This window comes from Protobothrops mucrosquamatus, unplaced genomic scaffold, assembly GCF_001527695.2.
Source record: "Protobothrops mucrosquamatus isolate PMUCROS unplaced genomic scaffold, P.Mucros_1.0 scaffold1, whole genome shotgun sequence".
In the NCBI taxonomy this organism is placed as follows: domain Eukaryota; kingdom Metazoa; phylum Chordata; class Lepidosauria; order Squamata; family Viperidae; genus Protobothrops; species Protobothrops mucrosquamatus.
This window is the reverse complement of record NW_015386388.1, coordinates 3,434,680-3,457,354: the sequence shown is the minus strand read 5'-3', so window position 1 is coordinate 3,457,354 and position 22,675 is coordinate 3,434,680. Positions and strand designations below refer to the sequence as shown.

The following is a 22,675-nucleotide window of genomic DNA, read 5'->3' as shown; positions in this document are numbered from 1 at the left end:
GGCCTTATTAGAAATAGAATAAATAGAATTTTGAGGATAAGAAAGAACTTATTAGGGAAAATTTAAGGAAAGCCATAGAACACCCTATGTTGAAGAATCTTCCTGTGCCCTTTTATGTTCATCTATATAGTCATTCAAATAATTAATATTTCCCGCAGTGGAAATATTTTATAGATGAGAAACAGCAGACAAAGAGAAATGGTTAATATATAAAAACTTAGTAATACAGGAAGATGAACTTAAGAGAACAATTAACTAACTGCAGAGGGATTTAGTTTTCAGTCGTTTTTATATGCACAATTAAGAGAAAGTTTAAGGTAGATAAAAAGTTTAATGTAGATTGAATAACATAAAGCAGGATTTGAAATAGATTGTGTACAAATGATGAACAAATGATTCCAAAACCAAATAAACTGTTGAAATTTGAAATTGAAGAGGAACAAATTAAAGATTGCAGGAGAAAAGGAGCAAAGAATATTGGTTACAATATACAGGTGGATCAGAGGGAGAGAATGTGGATAAAGTTGAAATTTAACTTTAAGGTTGAAATTCATATTGTGTTATACTTTTTAAGAGATATCTTACAAAATGATGTATTGCTGGAATACGAAATCAGAGAAATTATCTAAATTATATAAACATACTTCAAGTCAATGGTAGAAATTTGAAAAACATGGAGGGACATTTTGCATGCATTGTGGACTTATGAAAAAAAATGGAGACAAATATAGATGATGATACAAAGACGTTTGAAGATTAATATTGAGATGAAATCAGAATTCTTTTTATTGGGACCTATGGGTAATTAAGCAGAAAAGGCTTATGGAATACTGATTTTATATATGGTAACTGCAGCAAGATTATTACAGGTAGTCCTTGACTTACAACAGTTTATTTAATAATGATTTGAAGTTACAACGTACTGAAAAAGTGACTTATGACCATTTTTCACTTTATAACCATTGCAGCAACCCCATGATCATGTGATTTACATTTGGATGCGTGACAATTGACTCACATTTATGACCATTGCAATGTCCCAGAGTCATGTGATCCCTTTTGTGATCTTCTGTCAAGCAAAGTCAATGGGGAAACCAGATTTACTTAATCATGTTACTAATTTAAGAACTGCAGTGATTCACTTAATAAACTAACCAAAGAGAGAAGCAACCTAGAACTAAGGAGAAACTTCCTGACAGCTAGAACAATTAACCAGTGGAACAATCTGCCTCCAGAAGCAGTGAATGCTCCAACACTGGAAGTTTTTAAGAAGAAACTGGACAGCCATTTGTCCGAAATGGTATAGGGTTAGGTGCCTGAGCAGGGGGTTGGACTTGATGACCTCCAAGGTCCCCTCCAACTTTATTACTTTATTACTAAATGTGGCGAGAAAAGTCATAAAATGGGGCAAAGTTCACTTAACAAATTTCTCACTTAACATAAATTATGGTTGTAAATTGAGGACAATCTCTATACTCAAAAAGATGGGAGAAATATTGAAATATCTGTAATGAAGGAATGTGTTGTGAACAAATATCAAAATGACCTGTTTGGTCAGAGATGAAACAATAAGTATTTTTATGAAAGCCTGGAAACCTTTTATAGACTTTTTGCTCAAAATGGAAAAAGTGCTAGATGATTCCTAGATTTGATGATTTTAAAAAACAATAAGGGGCTGAAGAGACTATTGTAATTTTAAGGAAGGAGGAGGGCCACTAGTAGTCCTCGACTTATGACTGTACATTTAAGGATGGTTCAGAGTTATGATGGCCTTAGAACAGTGGTTCTCAACCTTTTTAATGCCGCGACCCCAACCGGTCGTAAGTCAAGGACTAAACCGGTCGTACGTCGAGGACTAAACTGGTCGTAAGTCAAGGACTAAACCGGTTGTAAGTCGAGGACTACCCAACCGGTCGTAAGTCGAGGACTTTCCCTGCCTGGGAGCGCCGCGCATGCGTGGTTCCGCCCCCTGCGCCGGCCGAGGCATAGCTGGCAAGCGGCAGAGACGGAGCAGGCCGACCACCAGCTGGCCCAGCCCAAGGGAAGGGAAGGCACCTGCCGGAAAAGGGGAAAAAAATGGCGGACAAAAAAAATGGCAGACAAAAAAAATGGCGGACAGCCTTGCTTGGCGACCCCCATGAAATGGTCGATCGACTCCAAATGGGGTCCCGACCCACAGGTTGAGAACCACTGCCTTAGAAGAAGTTACTTATGACCTGTACTTGCACTTAGAACTATTATACCACCCTTGCAGTCTCACAATCACTTTTGGGTCACTTGGCAACTGACTTACATGTACAATTGGTTGCAGCATCACTAAAAGACTGTGGTGATCTGCTTAACAACTGCCATAAAAGTTATTATAAAACTGAATCTCACTTGATTTTCAATTGCAATGACTTACTGTACAAAAGACGTTCCGGTCCCAACAGTGGCTCTAAATTGAGGGCTATCCGGGAATGAGTTTGTAAATACTATAAAGAAATTGTTTCTTAGCTATCTTTTTTCTTTCTTTCTTTAATTGTATTCTTTTCTGCCCTTTTCCTTTTTTCTTTCTTTTCTTTATATATTTCTGTATTTGTCTTTAAGTTATATAAAAAAATTTAATATTTGTTTTAAAAAATCTAATTAATTAAAAATAGAGGAATGTAGGAGAAATGTATACAGTTCTTTATTTTTATTTAACACTAGCTGTACCCGGCCACGCATTGCTGTGGCTCAGTCTGGTAAAAGCGTGTGTTGCTTTTATGTCCAACCGATGGCACTGTTTTTCAAAAAAAGCATGGTTTTACCTGTCACAGGTGTGACATCTATATAATATAGGTATATAAAAACATGTGCGTATTCGAATGCAACGTTGTATCAAAATTTCAAAGCAATCGTTGAAGAACTTTCGGAGATTTAAGATTTTGAACAAACGAACATTTACATTTTTATTTATATAGATAGATATTTAACACACATAATTAACAAATATCTTTAAATTAAAAAAAACCAAAACAAATTTAGAAAAGAAATAATCTAAATAAAAGAATATAATCTATGAAAAAAAGAAAAAAGAAAGAAAAAATTCTCACATTTTATATTTATTGATATTCACTGGTTTACTAAATGCAATACTTTAATACAGTATTGTAAAATATCACAAAATTTACCATCCTCCTGCATCCTTTGATTAGTAGAAAACATTGCCTTTTCCAAAATAGATAAATCACAAATTTTCAAAGTGATCTAATTGCATGAGCGATTTTAGTAGATCAAATTATGGTCATTGTTATTCTTTGTGAAAATGATTGTAATTTTCTAGAAAGAATTTCCTTTGTTTTAAATTACAGAAGCGCTTCTTGAACAGGCCATGATTGGCCCATCGCCAAACCCATTACTCCTGTCCTATCTGAAATATGCCATCAGTTCTCAGGTAATAATCCCATCATAAAACCTTTCAATTTCAGAGGATGTAAATTAATGTTAATGGATTAAATATTATTTTAGCTATAGGACTGAAGTATCTTTGAAGTAAGTGAAGGACTGAAGCATCTTTGAAAAAATTGAAAAAAATCTGAGATAATCCAGTTTTAAGTAGCTCATGGCGCAATTTTAAAATAGTGTGCAAATTTCATATTTTTTAATTTGTGTAAATTATTTTCATTTTGCTGAATTGTAAGAAAGGTTTGTGAAACTACCCCTGATTTTATTCACATGCCCTCTTTAATTTTTGAGAATAACTTTTTTTTAGTGAAATCAATGAATCTTAATCAGTTGCTTTCCTGCTGATCTGTAGAACTACAGCAGATATTTGGCTTTATTGTGAGGAGAGGGTGTTTGAATGGTTGAATGGTTTAAACATGAATGTTGAACTTCTACTTTTGTAGCCAAAAAAATTAAAAAAATATATTTTATGGCCAAAAAAATAAAAAGAGTTGTGGAAGCCTATGCCTTAAAATAGAAATTAGTTAGTTTTAAATGGAGCTAACCAACTGATTTTGGGCTAACATGGATTTTCCCCTCTACAATGGTAGTAGTATTTGTACTTGTACAGGTTTTGTGATGATTGTGGTGGTGATGTGTTTTCTTATCATAGTATTCCCAAAATGAAACAGGTGAGTGCTTTTCCATTGCTATGAATTGCCCCAGTGCTGCGATATTCTTGGTAACATTGCCATAAGAGAAGCTTTTTGGTTTCATTTTAAACTCTCCTTTTTTTTCTTGTGCTGCTCACTATAATGTTGATGTGAAACTGTACACCATTGCCTAAAAATGTCCGTTTAAATTTGTGCCAGGCCAGTGCTTCAGCAAAGCTGTATTGCTGATAAGTGACCTTGCTGTTTGTCACCCCCTTCACACAGCAGTTGAAATGGCAGACCTTGTTTGTGGGTTTGATTAAATATTAGCTTTAGCTTGTAACCCTCTCCCCCTTTTGTTTACAGATGGTGTCATATTCGACTGTTCTGATGGCCATCAGCAAGGTAGTATTCAAACATTTCTGTGTCCCTTCTCTGAATTTTGTCATTCTATTCTTTGCAGGTTTGGCTCATATAGAGGGCACCAGTGTATATTCAGAGTCCGCAGAAACCACTTGGCAGCATTGCCTAATTGTCATCTGCTTCCTTTTGTAGACCTGTCTTCAACAAACTTTCTCTTTCCTCAGTCATTCAACAAAGAAACATATACTGTATATGCATTTCATTTTAAAAAATCATAAAAGTATGAGGTGCAGATATATTCCATTAGCCTGATTGGCTTTCATGTCATATTCTTGGAACCCTTTCAGAATTGGGTATGTGAAAATAGAGACCTCAAATACCACAATCATTATATTTTTCCTTTTCCTTTCCTGAGAAATATTTATACAGTGCATACACCTCTCGACTCCCAGTAATTCTGATCACCTTACTCTGGGCAAATGCCTTATTTGCCATTTCCCAGATTAAACTTGGGACTTTAAATCTAGAAGCATGTATTTAATTATGTTTTAAGGCTGCATTCAAACACTGTGGCAAGTTTATTTATTGATTGATTTGTAGTCTGCCTTTATTATTCTTACAAATAACTAAAGGCTGCAAACATATCCAACACAACTTACTTCTCCTATTTTCCCCACAACAACAGCCCTGTGAGATGAGTTGGACTGAGAGTGACTGGCCCAAGATCACCCTGTTGTTTTTTATGGCTATTCCTGATCCTAATACAGCTTATACAGTTTGGCTTATATCATTATATAGACTCAGCTATTGTAGTTTTCAAATCACAATGCAATATATGGCTTGCATAATATGGCTTGTATAAACCCAGTTAATTGTGAGTTGGTAAAGCACAGTAACATTAAGCACACAATGATATAACAAAATGAGGGAACCTATCTTAAGTGTTATTGACTAGCAGATGGCAGTCAAAATCAAAAGAGTGAAGAGTGTAGTGTAGTGTGACTTACAACCATTTGTTTAATGACTGTTCAAAATTACAATGATACTGAAAAAGATGACTTATGACCAATTCTCACACTTATGCCCATTGGGCATTCCCACAGTCATGTGATCAAACTTCAGGTGATTGGCAGCTGGTATGTATTTACAATGGTTGTAGCATTCGGGGTCCTGGGATTATCCCCTGCAACCTTTCCAGGAGGCTTCTGACAAGCAGAGTCAGTGGGGGGAGCCAGATTCTCTTAACAACCACATGATTTGCTTAAAGATTGTAGTGATTCACATAATAACAATGGCAAAAAACTTGTAAAATAGGGCATGATTGACTTAACAACGGCCTTACTTAGCAGTGAAAATGTTGGGCTCAATTATAGTCATAGGTTGAGGACTGTCTCTATATTTCCTCCAGCATTTATTTTCAGAATTTCTAATTTGCTAGTAGAACCTAATTCACTGGATGCAAGACTGGGTTAAAATGACTGGTCTCCTCCCTTCTTGCCTGGTCCCATCCATTTTGCAGGAAGATTCACAATCATATGTGACTGAAGTTTTTTAAAATCTATGCCAGGTAGAGTGAATAAAAAATATATAAAAGGTAAAGATTCAATAGGTGGTAATTGTCTTCCAGTTTTTAGACTGGACTGCATCTCCATTTAAAAAGGCAATACTTGGTGATATTTTGATAAATCAGAAAACATACTTTGGAGACTTAATTGTAAAATATAAAGTATGAGACATTTTGATAAAACATAATGGGAACATAATTATTAATACTTTGTAAGACTCTTAAAATATCAAATTGCTTTAGAAAAAATGATAAGAAACATTAACCTTACACGATTCAAGTCCATACCTTAATTTTTGTATTACTTAAGACTAGTTTATGTTTTTGTGGTCCCTCTTTTAGTTTGATGACTTCTCCCGAGATCTCTGTGTCCAATCATTACTCGAAATTATGGACATGTTCTGTGACCGTCTCAGGTAGGGAATGAGTTGTATCCGTAGGTGCATATGTGTTGAATGTAATTCTGAATAGATGAGAGACTAGCATTATTGGGCAGTGGCTTATCAAATGCCTGCTGGTTGCTAGGATCAGTCTTTTAATTATGATGTTACAGTAAAAAATGTATTTATGTATGAATATTTGGACTGAATTCAGTTCCCAGATGGTGTCGTCTCTTTGGTCCTTTCTATTCAGTATAAACTCTTGATAAAACTCACTGTCTCAAAAGCAAAATCCTTTTTGCAATCTTTGAAGCCAAGTGATTCTTAGAGAAAGAATCATTGTTAACAAAAAGAACTAAAGTTCTTTTTTAAAGAAATGGAGAACACAAGACCTCAAAAGAAGTAGAAGATTGAAACACAGTGAAAACTGAAAATGGAACTGAAAATAAGCACACTGAGATAAACAAAATGATACATTTAGTTAGGGTGCTAGGAGCATTGATGATGTTACCTACTTTGGGTAATGAAATGTCTGCAAGAAAACAAGCATGTCTGAATTGGAGAAGCTACATAGTTAGTCAGGTCCAATCTTCAAGCATTATGAAGCCACTAATCTACCTGTGATAACTGGCTGTGGTATCAGCAATATATATATTCAACAATTGCTTAAGCTAGTGAGCTAGATTAAAAAAAACAAAAAAGGATACAAAAAAGAACAGAAGGAAGAAAAATACTGTGCTGTGTATGTGAAGAGAAGCATTTGGATTTTAAAAAGCCAGGCAATTAGCAACTGAATCTAGATATAACTATCATGTACGCTAATTTATCCTACCTCATTTCCAATATTCCTGGGAGAACCACAATTGGTAGGTAAGGCTTTTTTTTAAACTTTATTTTATCTTTGATTTCAAAGAATTAAAACTCTATAAAGATCTTACTTCTAAATTCAGATTAAATGTGTTATATAGAGGTAGCAGGTGAGGATACTGGAGTGGATTGAAATGTGAGGAAACAGAAACTTCCTATAAGAAAATAGAAACAATGAATATTAAATTGTCACAGAACACTGATAAACACCTGTTACAGCCAGATACAAAGCCCAATACTTAATCCTTTCTCTGCTTAATTCAATGTTCTGCTTTTTAATTTGATCAGAACCCTTCAGCTCCGAGATTATTGCTGCTTGTTGAAAAAGTACTTGTCCCATCAACAAGATTTTTCTCTTAGTCCCCATCTGCTTTTTGGGCCTAGTTATGTTAATCACTGAATGACTGAATAATTTATCTTTTTAATTTGTTTAAATAAAGGCATGAATTGTAATGAAAGCGACAACCTGCACTGTGGTGCCATGTTATGCAAGATGTTTGATGTCACTACTTTGATACCTCTGGTTGATAATATAAATTCCCTGATATTTTACTCTTTCCTGGGATGCTGAGAGATTCCCAAAAGAAAAGAGTGGACAGGAAGTTGGTTAGAGAAATCAAAGTAATAACGCTTTACATTATCTTATATTTTGGGGTATTCAGATTAATCCTATGCTGTAGCAATCCTATGCTAACATTGCAGATGGAAGGCTGAGATTAAGCACTCATGCAATTTCACTACTGAAGTAAGATTTGAAATGGGCATTTTCTAATTGGCAAGTTATTCTCATAGTTGGGTACTTACAGGTCTTTGAGGCTTAAACCACTGTGTTGACCATAGTGTTGCTGCTTGTATTCTTGCACCATTTTGTTCTACTGCTTTCACTATTGGATTCATCATTTCCATAAAGGGAGTTTACTCCTGCTAAATTACAACTGAGGTGTAGCTACAGGAAAGTATATCCATGACTTTCTTTCCACTTACCTGCTTTCACTGTATAGAAGCCATATTATCAAATACACTTGATTGGACTCAATAGCCAGAAGACCTTACACAATGTGATCTTTTAAGAATTAGAAATGGCTATGAAACTGGGAAGTTAATAATAGGCAGGAAAGTGGAAAGAAGATTACAAAGATCATTAGGGCTTTCAGAAATAGGATCGCCCTATCATTTCTCCTTTACAGTTGAGATTTATCTGGCCACCATGACAATTGAATAATGATGAGAACTGAAGCTTTCTTTCAGGTTCTTCCTTGTCTCTTATCTTTTTTCTTTCTTTGCATCATAGCCCATATTAAAGTAGGGGAAGCCTTTTCTCTGATATATTTTGTCAGTTTTGGCATTTCTCCTGCACCCCTCCAAAGAAGCTAGGATTAAGTTTATGTTTCTGAAGATCATGGAAATTCTGCAGTAAATGTCTGCATGCCAAGCAAGATAGTCTTTTTGCTAGAGATGCTTTATTTTGTCCCTTCCTTACTCTCCTTGCAGCTGCCATGGTAAGGCAGAAGAATGTATTGGCCTCTGTCGTGCCCTGATGAATGTTCTCATTTGGATGCTGCGGTGTGCTGCCTTCTATACAGAAAAGCTGAAAGAACTGCTGGAACAGGGGGCTGCAGAGAACCAGCTCAATATGTGCTTGGAGCGTCTGGTGAAAATCCTGGCGAGCACCAAAAATCGGGCCCTGATTCATATCGCCAAGCTGGAAGATACATGTATGCGGCCAGTGTTCATATAGGAAAATTATTTTTTTTAATTATAAAAAGAGCAACATAGTGCAGATTTTAATACAAAACATTTAGTCTCTAGACTTCGAACTCACTTGTGCACCTTGAATTAAATTGATGATAGAAGTATTTTGTTGGGATTCTTTATAAGGCTTGAAGCAGCACAACAAGTCTCTTAGTGATCCTGATATTTTTTTTTTTGGTGGTGGAGCCACAAAACTTTATAAACCTAATAATTATTCCCATCGCTTCCCTGAAACTCAAGGAAACAATAGCACACTTAATCTAGGCACATAAGATTGGTTAGATTAGATGAAGTTAGGACTTTGGATAGCAGCTGCAGATGAATAGACTGAATTGATATAAAACAGATCTTTATACACGTCTTTTAAATCCAGAAAAACTGCATATGCCTGCAAATAGGTGAGGCTGTTAGAAAAACCAGGGAGACTGGAAGTCTTATCCTTGTCTCTGATCCTGTCCATCACTATTCATGGGTATGAGCAATAAACATACTCAATAAGATTCATACTTATCACTTTGCCTTTTTTCCACCCAGGTTGCAGTCTGCCAAATTTCAAGTCATTTTCTAACTGTACGTGTGTGAGAAACTAAGTGCGCATATATATATATATATTTGGGGCTGTTGTTCGTTTGGGTTGTTGGACAAACTATGTGATTAAAATGTAACCTTTATGGTGTTTTGTTTAGCTTCCTGGAATGCAGTTGAACAGTCCCTTGCCAAATTGGGAGACAATGTAGGACATATTAACAACAATCAGTTGCGGAATCAATTGGAAGAGTGCATTAATCTTGTCAGAAGGTAAGCAAACAACAGCCACAGGTTAAGGAATAAACAGTTTTCCTTTTCATATGTAAGTAAAGTTAAACCATATCTTCTTTCTTTGTGTCACAATTCTCTGTACAGTATCCCTACCATGCTCTCAGTTCATTCAGAACAGCTAAACAAAACAGGCTTCCCTACCATACATGCTGTGGTGCTGCTAGAAGGAACCATGAATCTGACTGGAGAACCACAGCCTTTAGTCGAACAACTGATGATGGTGAAAAGAATGCAGGTATCAATGGATCATAGAGGAATTCTCTTGTCTTTTTGTTTGATCCTCTATAGATAAAATATGGTAGAATATATATTTTTTCAACTATATATTTTTTCAACTATCGGTGAAAGATTCTGTCTAATAAAAAAGCATCTATTGCTTACCATGTTGAGTAGAATTGGCTAGAATTCTTCTGTCTTGGCAAAAAAGAGTAGGTTCATACAACATACATAACCATGTTAGCTGTATGATGTATGTGTTGACCCCTACCAAATGGCTTAGCATCATGTGTGAGCCTATTGTTTCATTTTGTTCAACAATGTACAGTAGCTAAACTTGTGAATAGCCAGATTTATGACCTAGCCATAGTCTTCTATATGCAGAACATATGTATGTGATGGAATATCAGGTTAGGACATTTCACTTGTATTCATTCTGAGTTGGTACAGCCCAATATTATTTTACTATATAATAACTATCTAGACTAGAGTGAGCCACCTTTTTGAACAAGGCTACAGTGACATACGAGGAACTATTTAAGGAATTTCTTGGTGGGTAGGCTGGTGAGTGAGACCAGGACACAATCATGTGTCTTTTTACGTGTTCCATATCTGCTATCTCAGACATCTATTCTCCTTTCCAGAAATGGAGAGACATGAGATACTTGATCTTGATCTTCCATTTTTTTTTGAAGTTTCCTTCTTTCTAGAACATTAGGATCCCTGATATCCATTTGGCTACTACATATTCTTGGTTCTCTTGGGGTTCCATATTCAGTCTCCTTTTTTTAGGATGAGTGGTAGTGTGGAACTAGCCATATCACCATTTCACCTGGTTTTTTTTTAAATGGTAAAGCTTTTCCCTACCTTTTTTGCAAGCAAATTGATGACATTATTCTAAAATGTCAAACAGGTCCATCAGCCCCCAAAGGTTGGAGACCTGACAGAAAGTTTCCCCTTTTCATTTGCTGTGGAATGAAAGATACATAATTGGCTTTGTAAAAAAAAAGAAAGATGCTTCTCTTTTCAGAAACTCTGTTACATATCATTGGCTACCAAATGATTTTTGAATTCTTAGTAGCAAGAAGCATTTTGAGAGAGCAGGAATCTGTACTGTTTGGTTGAGGTTGGGTGAAATTGAATTTCTAGAAAAGCTATGGATAGTCTATACATTTACATATTTAGCTTATGGTGAAGCCTAGGTCATTTCATATTATAAGTATTTTTGTTTTGGTCAGACCTGAAGTTTTCTGGGGGGGTTTTTTCTGCTCTTGGTTAGCGTATCCCATCCCCACTCTTCATTCTGGAAATCTGGAAAGCGTGCTTTGTGGGACTGATTGAATCTCCTGAAGGGACGGAAGAGCTGAAATGGACAGCCTTCACTTTCCTCAAGGTAAGCCTGAATGTCAGGGAGAGACAGCTGGGCTTAGCTGCCTTGAGTAGGCTTCTGATCGAAAGGCTGTCATGAAGGAATGTTCATGATAAACATCTGGCTTTTAAAAAAAAATTAGAAAAGACAATATCTCAGCAGGAGACTCTGTGTGCAAGAAGTCCTTGGTTCAATTCCTGACATTTCCACACACACAACTGTGAAAAACATATGTATGAAACTTGAACTTATTACAGCCAAATTCAATTGGACAGACCACTTGTCTGAGGTGATATAAAGCAGTTTCTTTCATTCCTAATGGAGAATTGTTTAGTTGCTCGTCTTTGTTTATTCCAATGGTATGATTTAGGTAAACAAAAGGAATTTAATATGAACTATTTCCAAAATCTGTATTACTCCTTTGCAAATATATGCTTCATAGCTGTTTGCTTTTTCTCCATTTACTGCAAGCTTTCTTACATTCTCTGGCATTGCACAAACCTGATTAAATATCCAGTAAATGGGTTGCATTTCAACCCATTCATGCTCATTCAGCTATGGACCTACATACATCTTTTCCTTGGTTAGTTACTTTTGTGGGTTTTTTTCTTCTTCATTGTAGAGTGAAGAAGAAATTTATTGTAGAATGATAGCAGTGTCAAAAGTGCATTTAGGTGGCTCTTTAGCTTTCTATACAGTATGAACTACGGATGCTTTTGTAAGTTTGTTTTTGCTTTTTCTGCAATTGAAAAAAGTTATTTTTAGAGGAATGAAAATGGAGAATGCTCAAGCACATGACCATTCAGTGCTAGCTTTTAAACCAGGAGGGTCCTAACTTTGATTTCCTATGGCCTTCAGTGAGAATTTAAAAATCCACCATAAGTAGTCTGTTCAGGTGTCTGACAAAATATCTTTTTTGTTCCCTGTGAGGAGTAGTATGTGGGAGCAGAAAGGTGAGAGAAAAAGTGGATGACGTAAAGAGAAAGAAAACATGGAATTATCTTACTTACTTTGGCTGTGACCCTATTCATGGATGGCATGAATTTTCCAACATAAGGGGAATTGTTTACTTCCCTTGGCAACTCCAGATCAAACTGTGCTGGGGACCTTGGTCCGAATTAGCTGCTCCTGGGGGCAGTATACCAAAGATTAGAAGTTCTTTTTAGAATAGAAGGATATTTACAGGCCTATCTGATCTATATGGAAAATCTTTCTTTAGGTACTGCATCCATAATCATTCTTGATTTTGACTCTGCATAAATACAAGCCTTGTTTCTCTGTATAGCTGGTGACATTCATTGCTATACTAGTGACCTGAAGCCCAGGTTATTCTTTGTTCTTTCTTCTGGGCTGGTGTCTTTTGGTGGAGTACGGAGAAATCTGCATTTAGCTTCATAATATTTTTTGTAATATAAACATAAGCCAGATGGCTATGTCTTTCTTCTTCCTGGCTTTCTTGGTAAACACACCATGACGCTACTAGATTCCCCAAAAGAGACTTAACAAATTGCAACTTAACATTCCTGGCTTGTTTAATAAATCACTACTGCAGCTCAAGGACATCATGTATCCAATTGTCCATGCAGAGATGAATACATTAAGCATGAAAAAGACGAACAGATATACACAGGCACAGCCTGTGGACAAATTGGAATATTATGGAATAAATAAAGTAAAAGATAGGACAGTTAACTTGTGAAACTGCATGAAAATCAGATTAAAAACTTCAAAGCGTTCCTTTATTATTATTTTTGGATCTTCTCCACAATGTCATTGTTGAGTCTTCAAGTGCTTATTCATATTCAGCCAATGTCATAGCTAAGCAGAGATATTAAATCTGGCTTTTCTACCTTCATCATATCAGAAGAACTTCAGATTTCTTCCAAGAATATAGAAATTTCTAATTGCATGGTGTATAATAGAGAGCTCTTGTTGAAACTCTCCTGAGGCATTAGTTGAGTTACTTCAATGTCACAAAATGTTCACAAATATTGTTGCCCAAGCCTTTGGTGAATGGCTGAAGCTCTCTTTAGATTGTATGCATTGTTTTCTTTGTTCCCCATCTGGTTTTGTCATTTTTCCATCTTTACTCTTCCTTTGTTGTTATTTTCTTGTTTTAAATGTTTTAACAATTTTTAAAATATCCAGAATTGCTGGGAGTCAGACAGGATATACATTTGATGAAGAAAAAAGAAAAAAAACCTTTTTATCAGCAAAACTCCATTAAGGGTTACCAGAGAGAACAATATATTTGTTTTAACCTTGATCACATAAATCAATTTTATATTTCTTCTTTTTACTTCTAACAGCCTTGATCTTTAATCCCTTCAAATAATCTCTTAAAATTTGAATTATTTTTATTTTTTCTTTGTCCTTCTTCTAGAAGGAGCTTTGACAAATCCATTATAGGAAAATTAGCCAGGTTTTGGTCTGTTATTTGTATATCCCTTTTAATTATTATAATATCAACTGGCTTTTTTAATTTGTGCAGTGTAATAATTTTTTCCCATATCATTTTTGTAACTTATCTTTTTTTAATCCACTTTCACATCTTGTCATATATAACTTGTTCCTCTTTCTTGACATCTTTTAAACATAGTCTATCTATAGAGGCAGACAGTATTAAAAGTAATTTCTGAACTCATTGTTCAAAAATTATCGTTCAATATGTTCAGTATTAAAATATGTTGCTCCCTTCTGTATTAGTAAGTCAAATTTAAATATTCTTATGCTTTAGTTATAATATTTAACACCTTCTGATTCCCTCTAATGTACAACCTTCAAAGTTCATCCTATTGTATGTTTTTTAAGATAGTTCAAAACAAAAGCATTTTCCCAAAGGAAAGATTATTCCAATTAATTCCAAAATCTTATTTCAAATCCATCTGAATCTTTAGTCCATTTGTAACTTTCCAAAATCAAAGTTCTAAATCTAATCACTCTTTCACAGTTTATTCCAAAATATTTCTTAAGTCTTTAAATTTGTATTTAAAACTTCTTTCCTTGAATATTGAAGGAAATTCACCCAGTGCTGTAAAACGTATTGACCGAGAATTTCCTAATAACTGTTATCAATAGCAGTTAAAAAACAATATCCAAAAGTGATTCGTCCAGAGAGAAATTATGAAATTCCTTATTATATTATTTTTTTTCTATTTTACTTTCTATTTTTATTTTCTGTAGTTCCTCTTTTTTATTCTTTCTAGTTTGTATTAGTTTTTATCTTTTTCATTTTAAGTCTAGTCAAACCCCCTGCTCAGGCAGGAAACCCTATACCATTTCACACAAATGGCTGCCTGACAAATAGTTGCTTAGGAGGAGAATCTTGAAAAATGATACAAAGTTTATGGGAGGAATGGGAATAGATTTATATGGAATAAACAGGGTCAGATGGACATGAAGATCTTTGCATTAGGAGGACAGAGGAGAAAAGGATGGGGAGAAAAGACTAGGAATAAAGATTCCTAAGTGGCTAATTTTATTCTTTTTTTAGATACCACAAGTTTTGGTGAAACTGAAAAAGTATTCTCCAGGAGAAAAGGTAAAAATATATCAGAGTGACATTTAGGTTTTATGTTAGTGCTCTGTTTTGTTTCCTATATTTAATTTGGGAAAACAGAAACAAATTGACCATAACCTCCCAATTGATAATGAAAATTATTAGGTTAGTGGTGATCATGTAAACTAGAGGTGTCAAACTCAATTTCATTGAAGGCCACATCAGCATTATGGTTGCCCTCAAAGGGCCAATAGCTGGGTTGCTATAACTAGGTGGGCGTGGCTTGGTGGGCGTGACCGCCCCGATGCCGCTTACTCATTGTGGCTGACTTGGGACAGCTGAGTCAGGACAGAACAAGTCACACCAGACAAGTTCCTTGCCTCCCCAAACTGCTGTCAGCCAAGCACATGCGTACGTGCACACACACACCCAAGTTTGGGGATTTTTATCCACAGAGGAAGAAGAGGCCTTCTCCCTAAGCCCAGGCATGATTGGCAGTTTGTAAGCTCAGATGTGGATAAAAGTCTCCAAGCTTGGAATGGGATGTGTGTCTGTGTGCATATGTGTGCACAGCATGCCAATGGAGACATTCTTCTCCCAATCCCATTGGCGTTTCCCTGTCTGTGTCCCTCGCAACAAAGCAGGAGGCAGAGGACAATGCTGCTGCGTGTGGGAAGCACGAAGGAGAAAGTTTTCAGGAAGCAGTTTCCTCCGAGTCCAACTTCTGCCTTGACAGATCTCTGGAGAGCAAAAGGAACAGCATTCTCTGGTCCTGCACAAGGGAGGTTGGCCCTTCTCAAAAGGAATCCCCATTTCCAATTGAGTGTGGTAAGGATGCTGACTTGTTGGGGCAACCTTCCCTCCCACAGCTCCCCCGCCACCCACTCCTTCTTTCCAGAGATCTGTCAAGCAGAAGTTGGACTTGAAGGAAACTACTTCCTGCAAACTTTCTCCTCCACACTACCACACACAGCAGGTGAGGTTGGAAGGGGAGATCCAGAGGCCTCCAGCGGAGGAAGATGAGACCAGGGCAAGCGCCAAAGTGCAGTCCACCAGAGGAGCCTTACCGTCCCCCTCAGGCCATGTGGAAGACTCCTGCATGGCAGTGTGGGCTGCCGAGAACCCTGGGCAGCAGAGGGCAAACGCCCAGCCTGGCCCTCAACCTCCTGGGGCACCAGAACCCTGCAGCCCAGCCCAGCATGGCTTTCTCAAGGAGGTGCCTGGCTGAGCTTATCTACTCCTTGAGGCTCTGTTGTACTCGCTCTCCTTGGCCAGATTGCTCATGGTGGGTGTGGGAGGGCAAAGTGCATGGGTCAGAGGAAGGCCCATTCCCTCTCCATGCGAGGAGACCCGGCTTTGTAACCAAAGCATCCTGAGCGATAGGATGGAAGACGCCCAAGAGAGGCGAGGAGGAGGGGGCAAGGGGATGGCAAAAGGGCAGCAAGGCTGCTGGTGGCCAAGTGCTAAGGCAGGACTTCCCTCAGACCCTCCCTCCCTGTCATTCCAATCTCCTTCCCTCCCTGCCTCCTTCCTGCTCATTGCAATCACCTTCCTTCCTCTCTCTCCTTCCTTCCTTCTCTGCCTCCCTCCTTCTTATTCCCAACTCTTCCCTCCCTCCCCTCCTTCCTTTCCTGCCTCCCTCCTTCTCATTCCCATCTCCTTCCCTCTCTTCCTTCCCTGGCTTCTTCCTCATTCCCATCTCTTCCCTCCCTCCCTCCCTCCCTCCCTCCCCCTCTTTCCCCTCCCTGCTTCTCTTTCCCACCTTCCTTCCTGTTTCCCTCCCTCCTTCCCTGTCTCCCTTCTTCTCATTCCCATCTCCTTCCTTCCTTCCTTCCTTCCTTCCTTCCTTCCTTCCTTCCTTCCTTCCTTCCTTCCTTCCTTCCTTTTCCTCCCTCTTTCCCCCCTCATTCTCATCTCCTTCCTTCCTTCCTCCCTCCCTCCCTCCGTGCCCAGAAAGGGACGAGGGGAGGGGGAGAGGTTGGCAGCGCTGCCAGTAGCCATGCAGCTGGTGGCCATGGCTTTCCTACATGGGCTGCGAGGCCAGGCCGGCGAGCAGGCCATGGAGGCACTGGTGGCGGGCATGGCACTGATCTGCAACTTTGTGGCAGCCATCTCATCCAGAAGGCAGTCAGCCTTAAATCCGGCCAACAGGGCTGCCCTGGAGACAGTGAGGGGCAGCCCCCGCTGCCTTGGCCCCATTCCTGGGCATGCACACAGGTGGCGAGCGCGTGGGGCTTGGTGTTCCTGGTGACCTTGTCCCACAAGCTGACCATGTTCTGAGTGCTTCCTTTCACCAGGGACGCCAGCCCCCATGCGCTCGCCACCTGTGTGTATACCCAAGGGGCAGGGCTGAGGCGGTGGGGGCAGCCTCTCGCCGTCTCCAGGGCGGCCACGCGGATCTAAGGCTGACCAAGTTACGGCAGGGATGGCCACCACAATGTTGTAGATCAGTGCCCGGCTCGGCGAGGGCTGAGGCGGCGAGGGCCAGTCCCATGCTGATTCCAGGGCAGCCCCACGGGCCAGATCTAACCACATTGCAGGCCAGATGTGACCTGCGGGCCTTGTGTTTGACATGTCTAATGTAAACTGTGAAAATGTCCATATCAGTGACTGCTAAGAGTGAAATGCCTATATTGAGGAGCAGTATAGTTTTTATTATTGGTTTGATTATTACAACAAAAAGGAAACTTAACAGTGAGTTTATGACTGACTTGAGATTTGAATCTTTGTGTCCCTTATTTATTTTAGGAGGCCTTATCGTGAACTTTGAAGAAAATTAAAAGAAAATTAAATGCTCACTAACAGCTTTTATTTGATTTCTTAAGATTCTCCCTTTTGAAATTGGAAATCTTTATAATCTGCTGCTACTTCTGCTTCTCCTCCTCAACACACACACACACACACACACACACACACACACACACACACACACACAAAGCCCACCCATCATAATTAAATTCCACTGAAAGCTGGAAACAATTAAAGAGTGTCTTTTGCAAAGCAGCAATAATTTTTTTAATCGAAGGTAATTGCATAAAATATAGATAACAATTTATCACATACAAAGGTAGGGGAAAAGAAGCATCCATTTATAAAATTTCACTCTGCACACTACAAAAAGAAACAGAAAAAGTTATCAGGGTATCAAATGGGAAATAATTATTTTTTAACCTCATTAAACATAAAAAATGCATATTCCAGTTATTTTAAAAAATTGAGCAGTAAATCTTATTGAAATGCACTATGTCAGCTTAAATTTATAACAAATTAGGGGTAGAGTTACCAGTGCTCAATTCCTAGATTTTTAAAGATCTAAGGGAGAAGCTATTGTACTGTTATGCTGTTGCAGGATTTCACAGAAGATGTGAATTGTGCCTTTGAATTTCTGCTGAAGCTGACACCACTCCTGGATAAAGCTGATCAACGGTGCAAGTAGGTCCCTTTCGTTGTAACATCACACACAGAATATGTAGAACTTTCTACTTAGAATTTCTGTCTCTATGACTATAAGACTCCAGTGCTACCAGGAATATGGCATGCCTGACTTGCAAAATATCGGCCATACATTCAACTGGGCTTTAGTTTTTAAGAGTAAGTGAATACCCATTCGTTTACTGAGAAAAGAGATAGCCAGATGGGAAAAAAATGGAAAATTAAGATGAGGACAGTATTTAGACATAGTAGTTCAGAGGAGGGCTAATAATGGGGAAAGCAGCCAGTATATTTGACATATGGGCTAAATCCTGAAAATTAGCCTGTTAAACAAGGTATTATTGTTACCTGACAAGGTCTGAATAATTGAAAATATGGTAAGTTTCAGATCAAACTCTGAAGTTAATTAACTACTGATGTACGTTTGCTTACCAATATGTATTCTGTTTATATAGAAGAGAAGAACCCTATTGTGAGTTGGGTTGTTCCATTCCTCAAATTTTGTAGCCAGTTTGAGGAAGACACGATGTCTGTTAGGCCTTAGTTTCTATATTACGTGCAAAGAGAGAAAGAAATCGAACACAACTGATATGAAGTTTTTGTTTATATTTAAGTAAAATTAGATAGTTGCATTAATAGTTTAGAGAAGGGTTTGTTTTATTTCATTTACAAAATTTTGTATAATACTTTGTATTTTAAAAAGTCATGAACCATAGTTTATTATAAATGTATGAACCAGGTCAGAGGTTGGGTAGCAGTTAAGAGATGTCCATTGAATTTAGTTTTAAGGGACTGCTTTTCTGATTCATTGGCTAATTGCAGAATACAAGCAGTCCTTGCTTAGCTGCCACAAATTGGTACTGGCAATTCGATTGCCAAGTAGAAAATCAGATGATCATAACAGAGTTATAGCATTACTTCCTATTCTGTTGTTAAGCAGCTGCTGACTGATATGTGACTGCAACTGACGATTTTACTTTCATGTTCTCCATTAATTCTGTTTGTTTCAAAAGCATGCAAATATGACCATGGGACGCTACAACAGTTGTAAATGCATGCCAGTTGCAAAATGCCTGAATGGTGATCACATGAATGCGGGACACTCTGACAGTCATAATTGTTAGGATTGATTGCAAAGCTGTCTTTTGCAACACCATCATAACTTTATATAGTCACTAAGCAAGGCAGCCAATAAGCAAGGACTATTGTATCTAAAGCAAGCAGACAGTACAAATGAACCTTGTTTATATAATAGTCACAGACTGGTAATTTGGTATCCAATGACAGATTTTGCAGTATATACATTTAGAAGGCAGTAGGAATGATGAAGATTGGACATAAGTTTAGCATTTGTAAAATTGGACTGACAATTCTAGGTGAAAAGGACATAGAAGTCAGGAAACTGACTGAATTAACTTAGCTGTATCATCATATCTCAGCCTAACTCTGCACAAGCACTTTGGGAGGTTACTTTGACATTATGTAAACCACCTGGAAGGACAGGAAGCAACTGAACATGATAAAGTCAATTTAACCTATTGTTGACTCCATTTCCACCAAGTGCTGGAAGCTGCTTTTGAAATCCTCTTTGGGTTGTTATTGTTGTTAACGATGAAAGGTCTAGAAAGAATCAATTTTATATCTGGTCCTTCATATCAGGAAGATATTAAAATACAAATAAAAGTGTAAAGCAACAAACAGAACCGCACAGCAATATTTACTGCATGAAACCAATATTTTCATAGTTGAAAGGCCATGGAAAATAAGTCTTTTCCTGTTACCAAAAAGCATTGATGGGAAATTTCTGTCCTTGGTTCTTAAAGAAGGCATCTCCGCAGAGAGGGTTTTTTTTTATCATTTGCCACTTCTTTGCAGGTAGTTGGGGCACACTGTGAAAAGCCTCTATGAGGGCAGGTTCATGTACAGATGAATGAATTCTAACAATAAGAGAGGTTTGCAAAACTATAAAAAAAGATTAAAACAGGAAAGATGCCTGGAACAGAAGGCTACCGACTATTTACTAGAAATGCTGTGAGGATGAACTTCTACAATCTTTACAAAATGTGATGAGTTTGATTTTATAGAAGGGAAGATGTCAGAAAACTGCAAAAAAAAAGAGGGTAATATAGCTTCAATAACTAAGGGGAGGGGGACAAGATTTGACTTTAACAAGAAATTATTGACCAAAATCATTATTGAATAATAACTATAGGCTCTTTACAATAATTTTTGAAAATATTTTGCAAAATAATTCGGTAATTTGGGGAAATTATTTAATTCATAACATATTATCAATATCCTGTGTCTTTTCATGCTTAGAATAATTGATTTGCCTGAGATGGCTAATCTTATGAGAATAAAAAAAAGGTATTTTACTCAATACAGGTTTCTCCTAGTTTTTATATTTTTATATTTGGGGAGATGTTAGGTTGTCTTGCCCTGGCAGATTCCTTGTTGTGCAAAGTTTGCCTTTCTCAGTTCAAGGCTATTTCTTCTTGATGTTCTCTGTCTGTTTGGGATATCTCACCCATTGTGAAGGTTGAAGTCTTGGCGACACAGCTTTGATGTTACATCTGTTGTTTGGGTTTCAGCATTTTCCTAAACCTTGAAAATTTTTAATTATAGACTGAAATAGTTGCATTCAGATAAAGGCCTTTTACAGATAGCTTTTAAAGGTAGTGTACATAATTCCTTAAAAGGGAGTGTTTTATGTTGTATCTTCAACCCACTATATTTTGTGATCCCAACACTGAATTGTGATAGCATAGTAGATATGTGTGGAACTATGTGCCTTATTTAACATCTGAAAAGGCAATATTATGTATTATACATTTTAGAAGAATGTAATCTGGAGACAGACTATCAACAGCTGCCTGAGATCAAAAGAGGATTTGCTACTCCTCCAGATGTTCTCTTCTATAAACCTCTTCCCCAGTTGCTCTCTAGCAATGTCACTTTGAGATGGTTTTTAGAGTGATATATTATGAAGTTGCTGCAGCATTTACCTGAGCAGGCAAATGCCACAGAAGCTTTATAATGCATTGCAATTTGGACTCCCTCAGTGATGCTTAGGGTAGTATACTGTAGCATCAGGCTGTGCTTAATGGTATGTGAGTGGGTATTAAATATCAATCACAACATGTTAACACAGACCATCTCCTCTTGGTTGATATTTTGGAGGGAGGAGCAACTAAGGAGAGAGGGATTTGGCTATTGCAGGTAAAAGGACTGATCTAAGGGAAACCTGGAGCCCTAACCTATATATATATATATCAGACTGAGAGGCTTATGAATATATATTTAAAGCTAGGTAAGGCAGAAATTCACATTCTATAGATATATTAAGGAAGTCAGTCTTCAAAGCATCAAACCTTAACAACCTCCAGGCACTTCTGCATTGCCTACTTGAGCCACAGCAGAAATATACTTTCTTATTGATACTTCACCTAATGCCAACAGATAATTCTACCCATGACTTCATGTAGATGGGAGTGAGCAGATTGGGCAGTCCACCAAGTGGAATCACTTGCTCAGGAAGGAGTGGATCCACTGCAGAACAATGCTGCCTACTCCTAGGTTTTGCACTTCACCTGGAGGGATTCCAGAATTGATCGTATTAGAAACTTTTGACAGGTCTAGTAGAATCAAGAGGGCTGTTCTCCCCTGTCCATGAATTGCTACAAGTTATCCACAAGAGCAACCAATGCAATTTGTGCCTCATGTCCAAGTTTGAATTCTGACCAGAAGGGATCTAGACAATTCATTTTATAAATAATCTCCCAGCAGAAGGGGAGATTGGAGACAGGATGAAAACTGTTGGCATGACTGGGTTGGGAGATGGCCACTTGAGGAGAAGGTGACCCTCAGGTAAAGAAGTATTCATCATTGTTAGTAGCAAGAAGATAACTGTGGCCAGACTGTCACCGTGGATGGTGGACTAGAACTTCAGTGGAGGTATTAGCCTTATCTGATTAAAAAGACATCTATGCCTTATTAAAATCTTCAGAGGTAAAACTGGATTCTTTACCTGTGAACCTGGTCCTTTAGACTTGGGTGGGCAGCTTATTTTCTGTTAAGAGCTGCATTTCCAAATGAATTACTGATGTTCGCCTAAGGCAAGCAGTGAGTGAAGCTAGAACTTGAACATGGGTGGGGCTGTTATTTTCTCAACTCCCTTCCAGCACCTTTTTCTCCTTTTTCCTCAAAAGACAGGCTATTGGAAAAAGGATAGTAAAGTCTTACCAACAATCTGGAATGTTTGCAAATGGCTTTTAAATCTTGATTGAAGGTGCAAGTTACCCATTCTTAGAACCTTGTTTAAAGCAAGTTGACCTACTCCCTTAAGAAAATTCA

The 22,675-nt window shown here is 37.8% G+C and overlaps 1 protein-coding gene across 1 annotated transcript in view; it reads left to right on the top strand.

The window, feature by feature from the left end:
- MED24 (mediator complex subunit 24) overlaps positions 1–22,675 on the top strand; it is an 83,558-nt gene that overhangs the window by 16,507 nt on the left and 44,376 nt on the right. Inside the window, exons 3-11 of the mRNA XM_015832267.1 lie at positions 3,336–3,418; positions 4,428–4,466; positions 6,331–6,404; positions 8,727–8,950; positions 9,674–9,785; positions 9,891–10,041; positions 11,302–11,415; positions 14,885–14,932; positions 18,240–18,322. Coding sequence (XP_015687753.1) covers positions 3,336–3,418; positions 4,428–4,466; positions 6,331–6,404; positions 8,727–8,950; positions 9,674–9,785; positions 9,891–10,041; positions 11,302–11,415; positions 14,885–14,932; positions 18,240–18,322 — 928 coding nt within the window. The remainder of the gene's footprint in view (positions 1–3,335; positions 3,419–4,427; positions 4,467–6,330; positions 6,405–8,726; positions 8,951–9,673; positions 9,786–9,890; positions 10,042–11,301; positions 11,416–14,884; positions 14,933–18,239; positions 18,323–22,675) is intronic.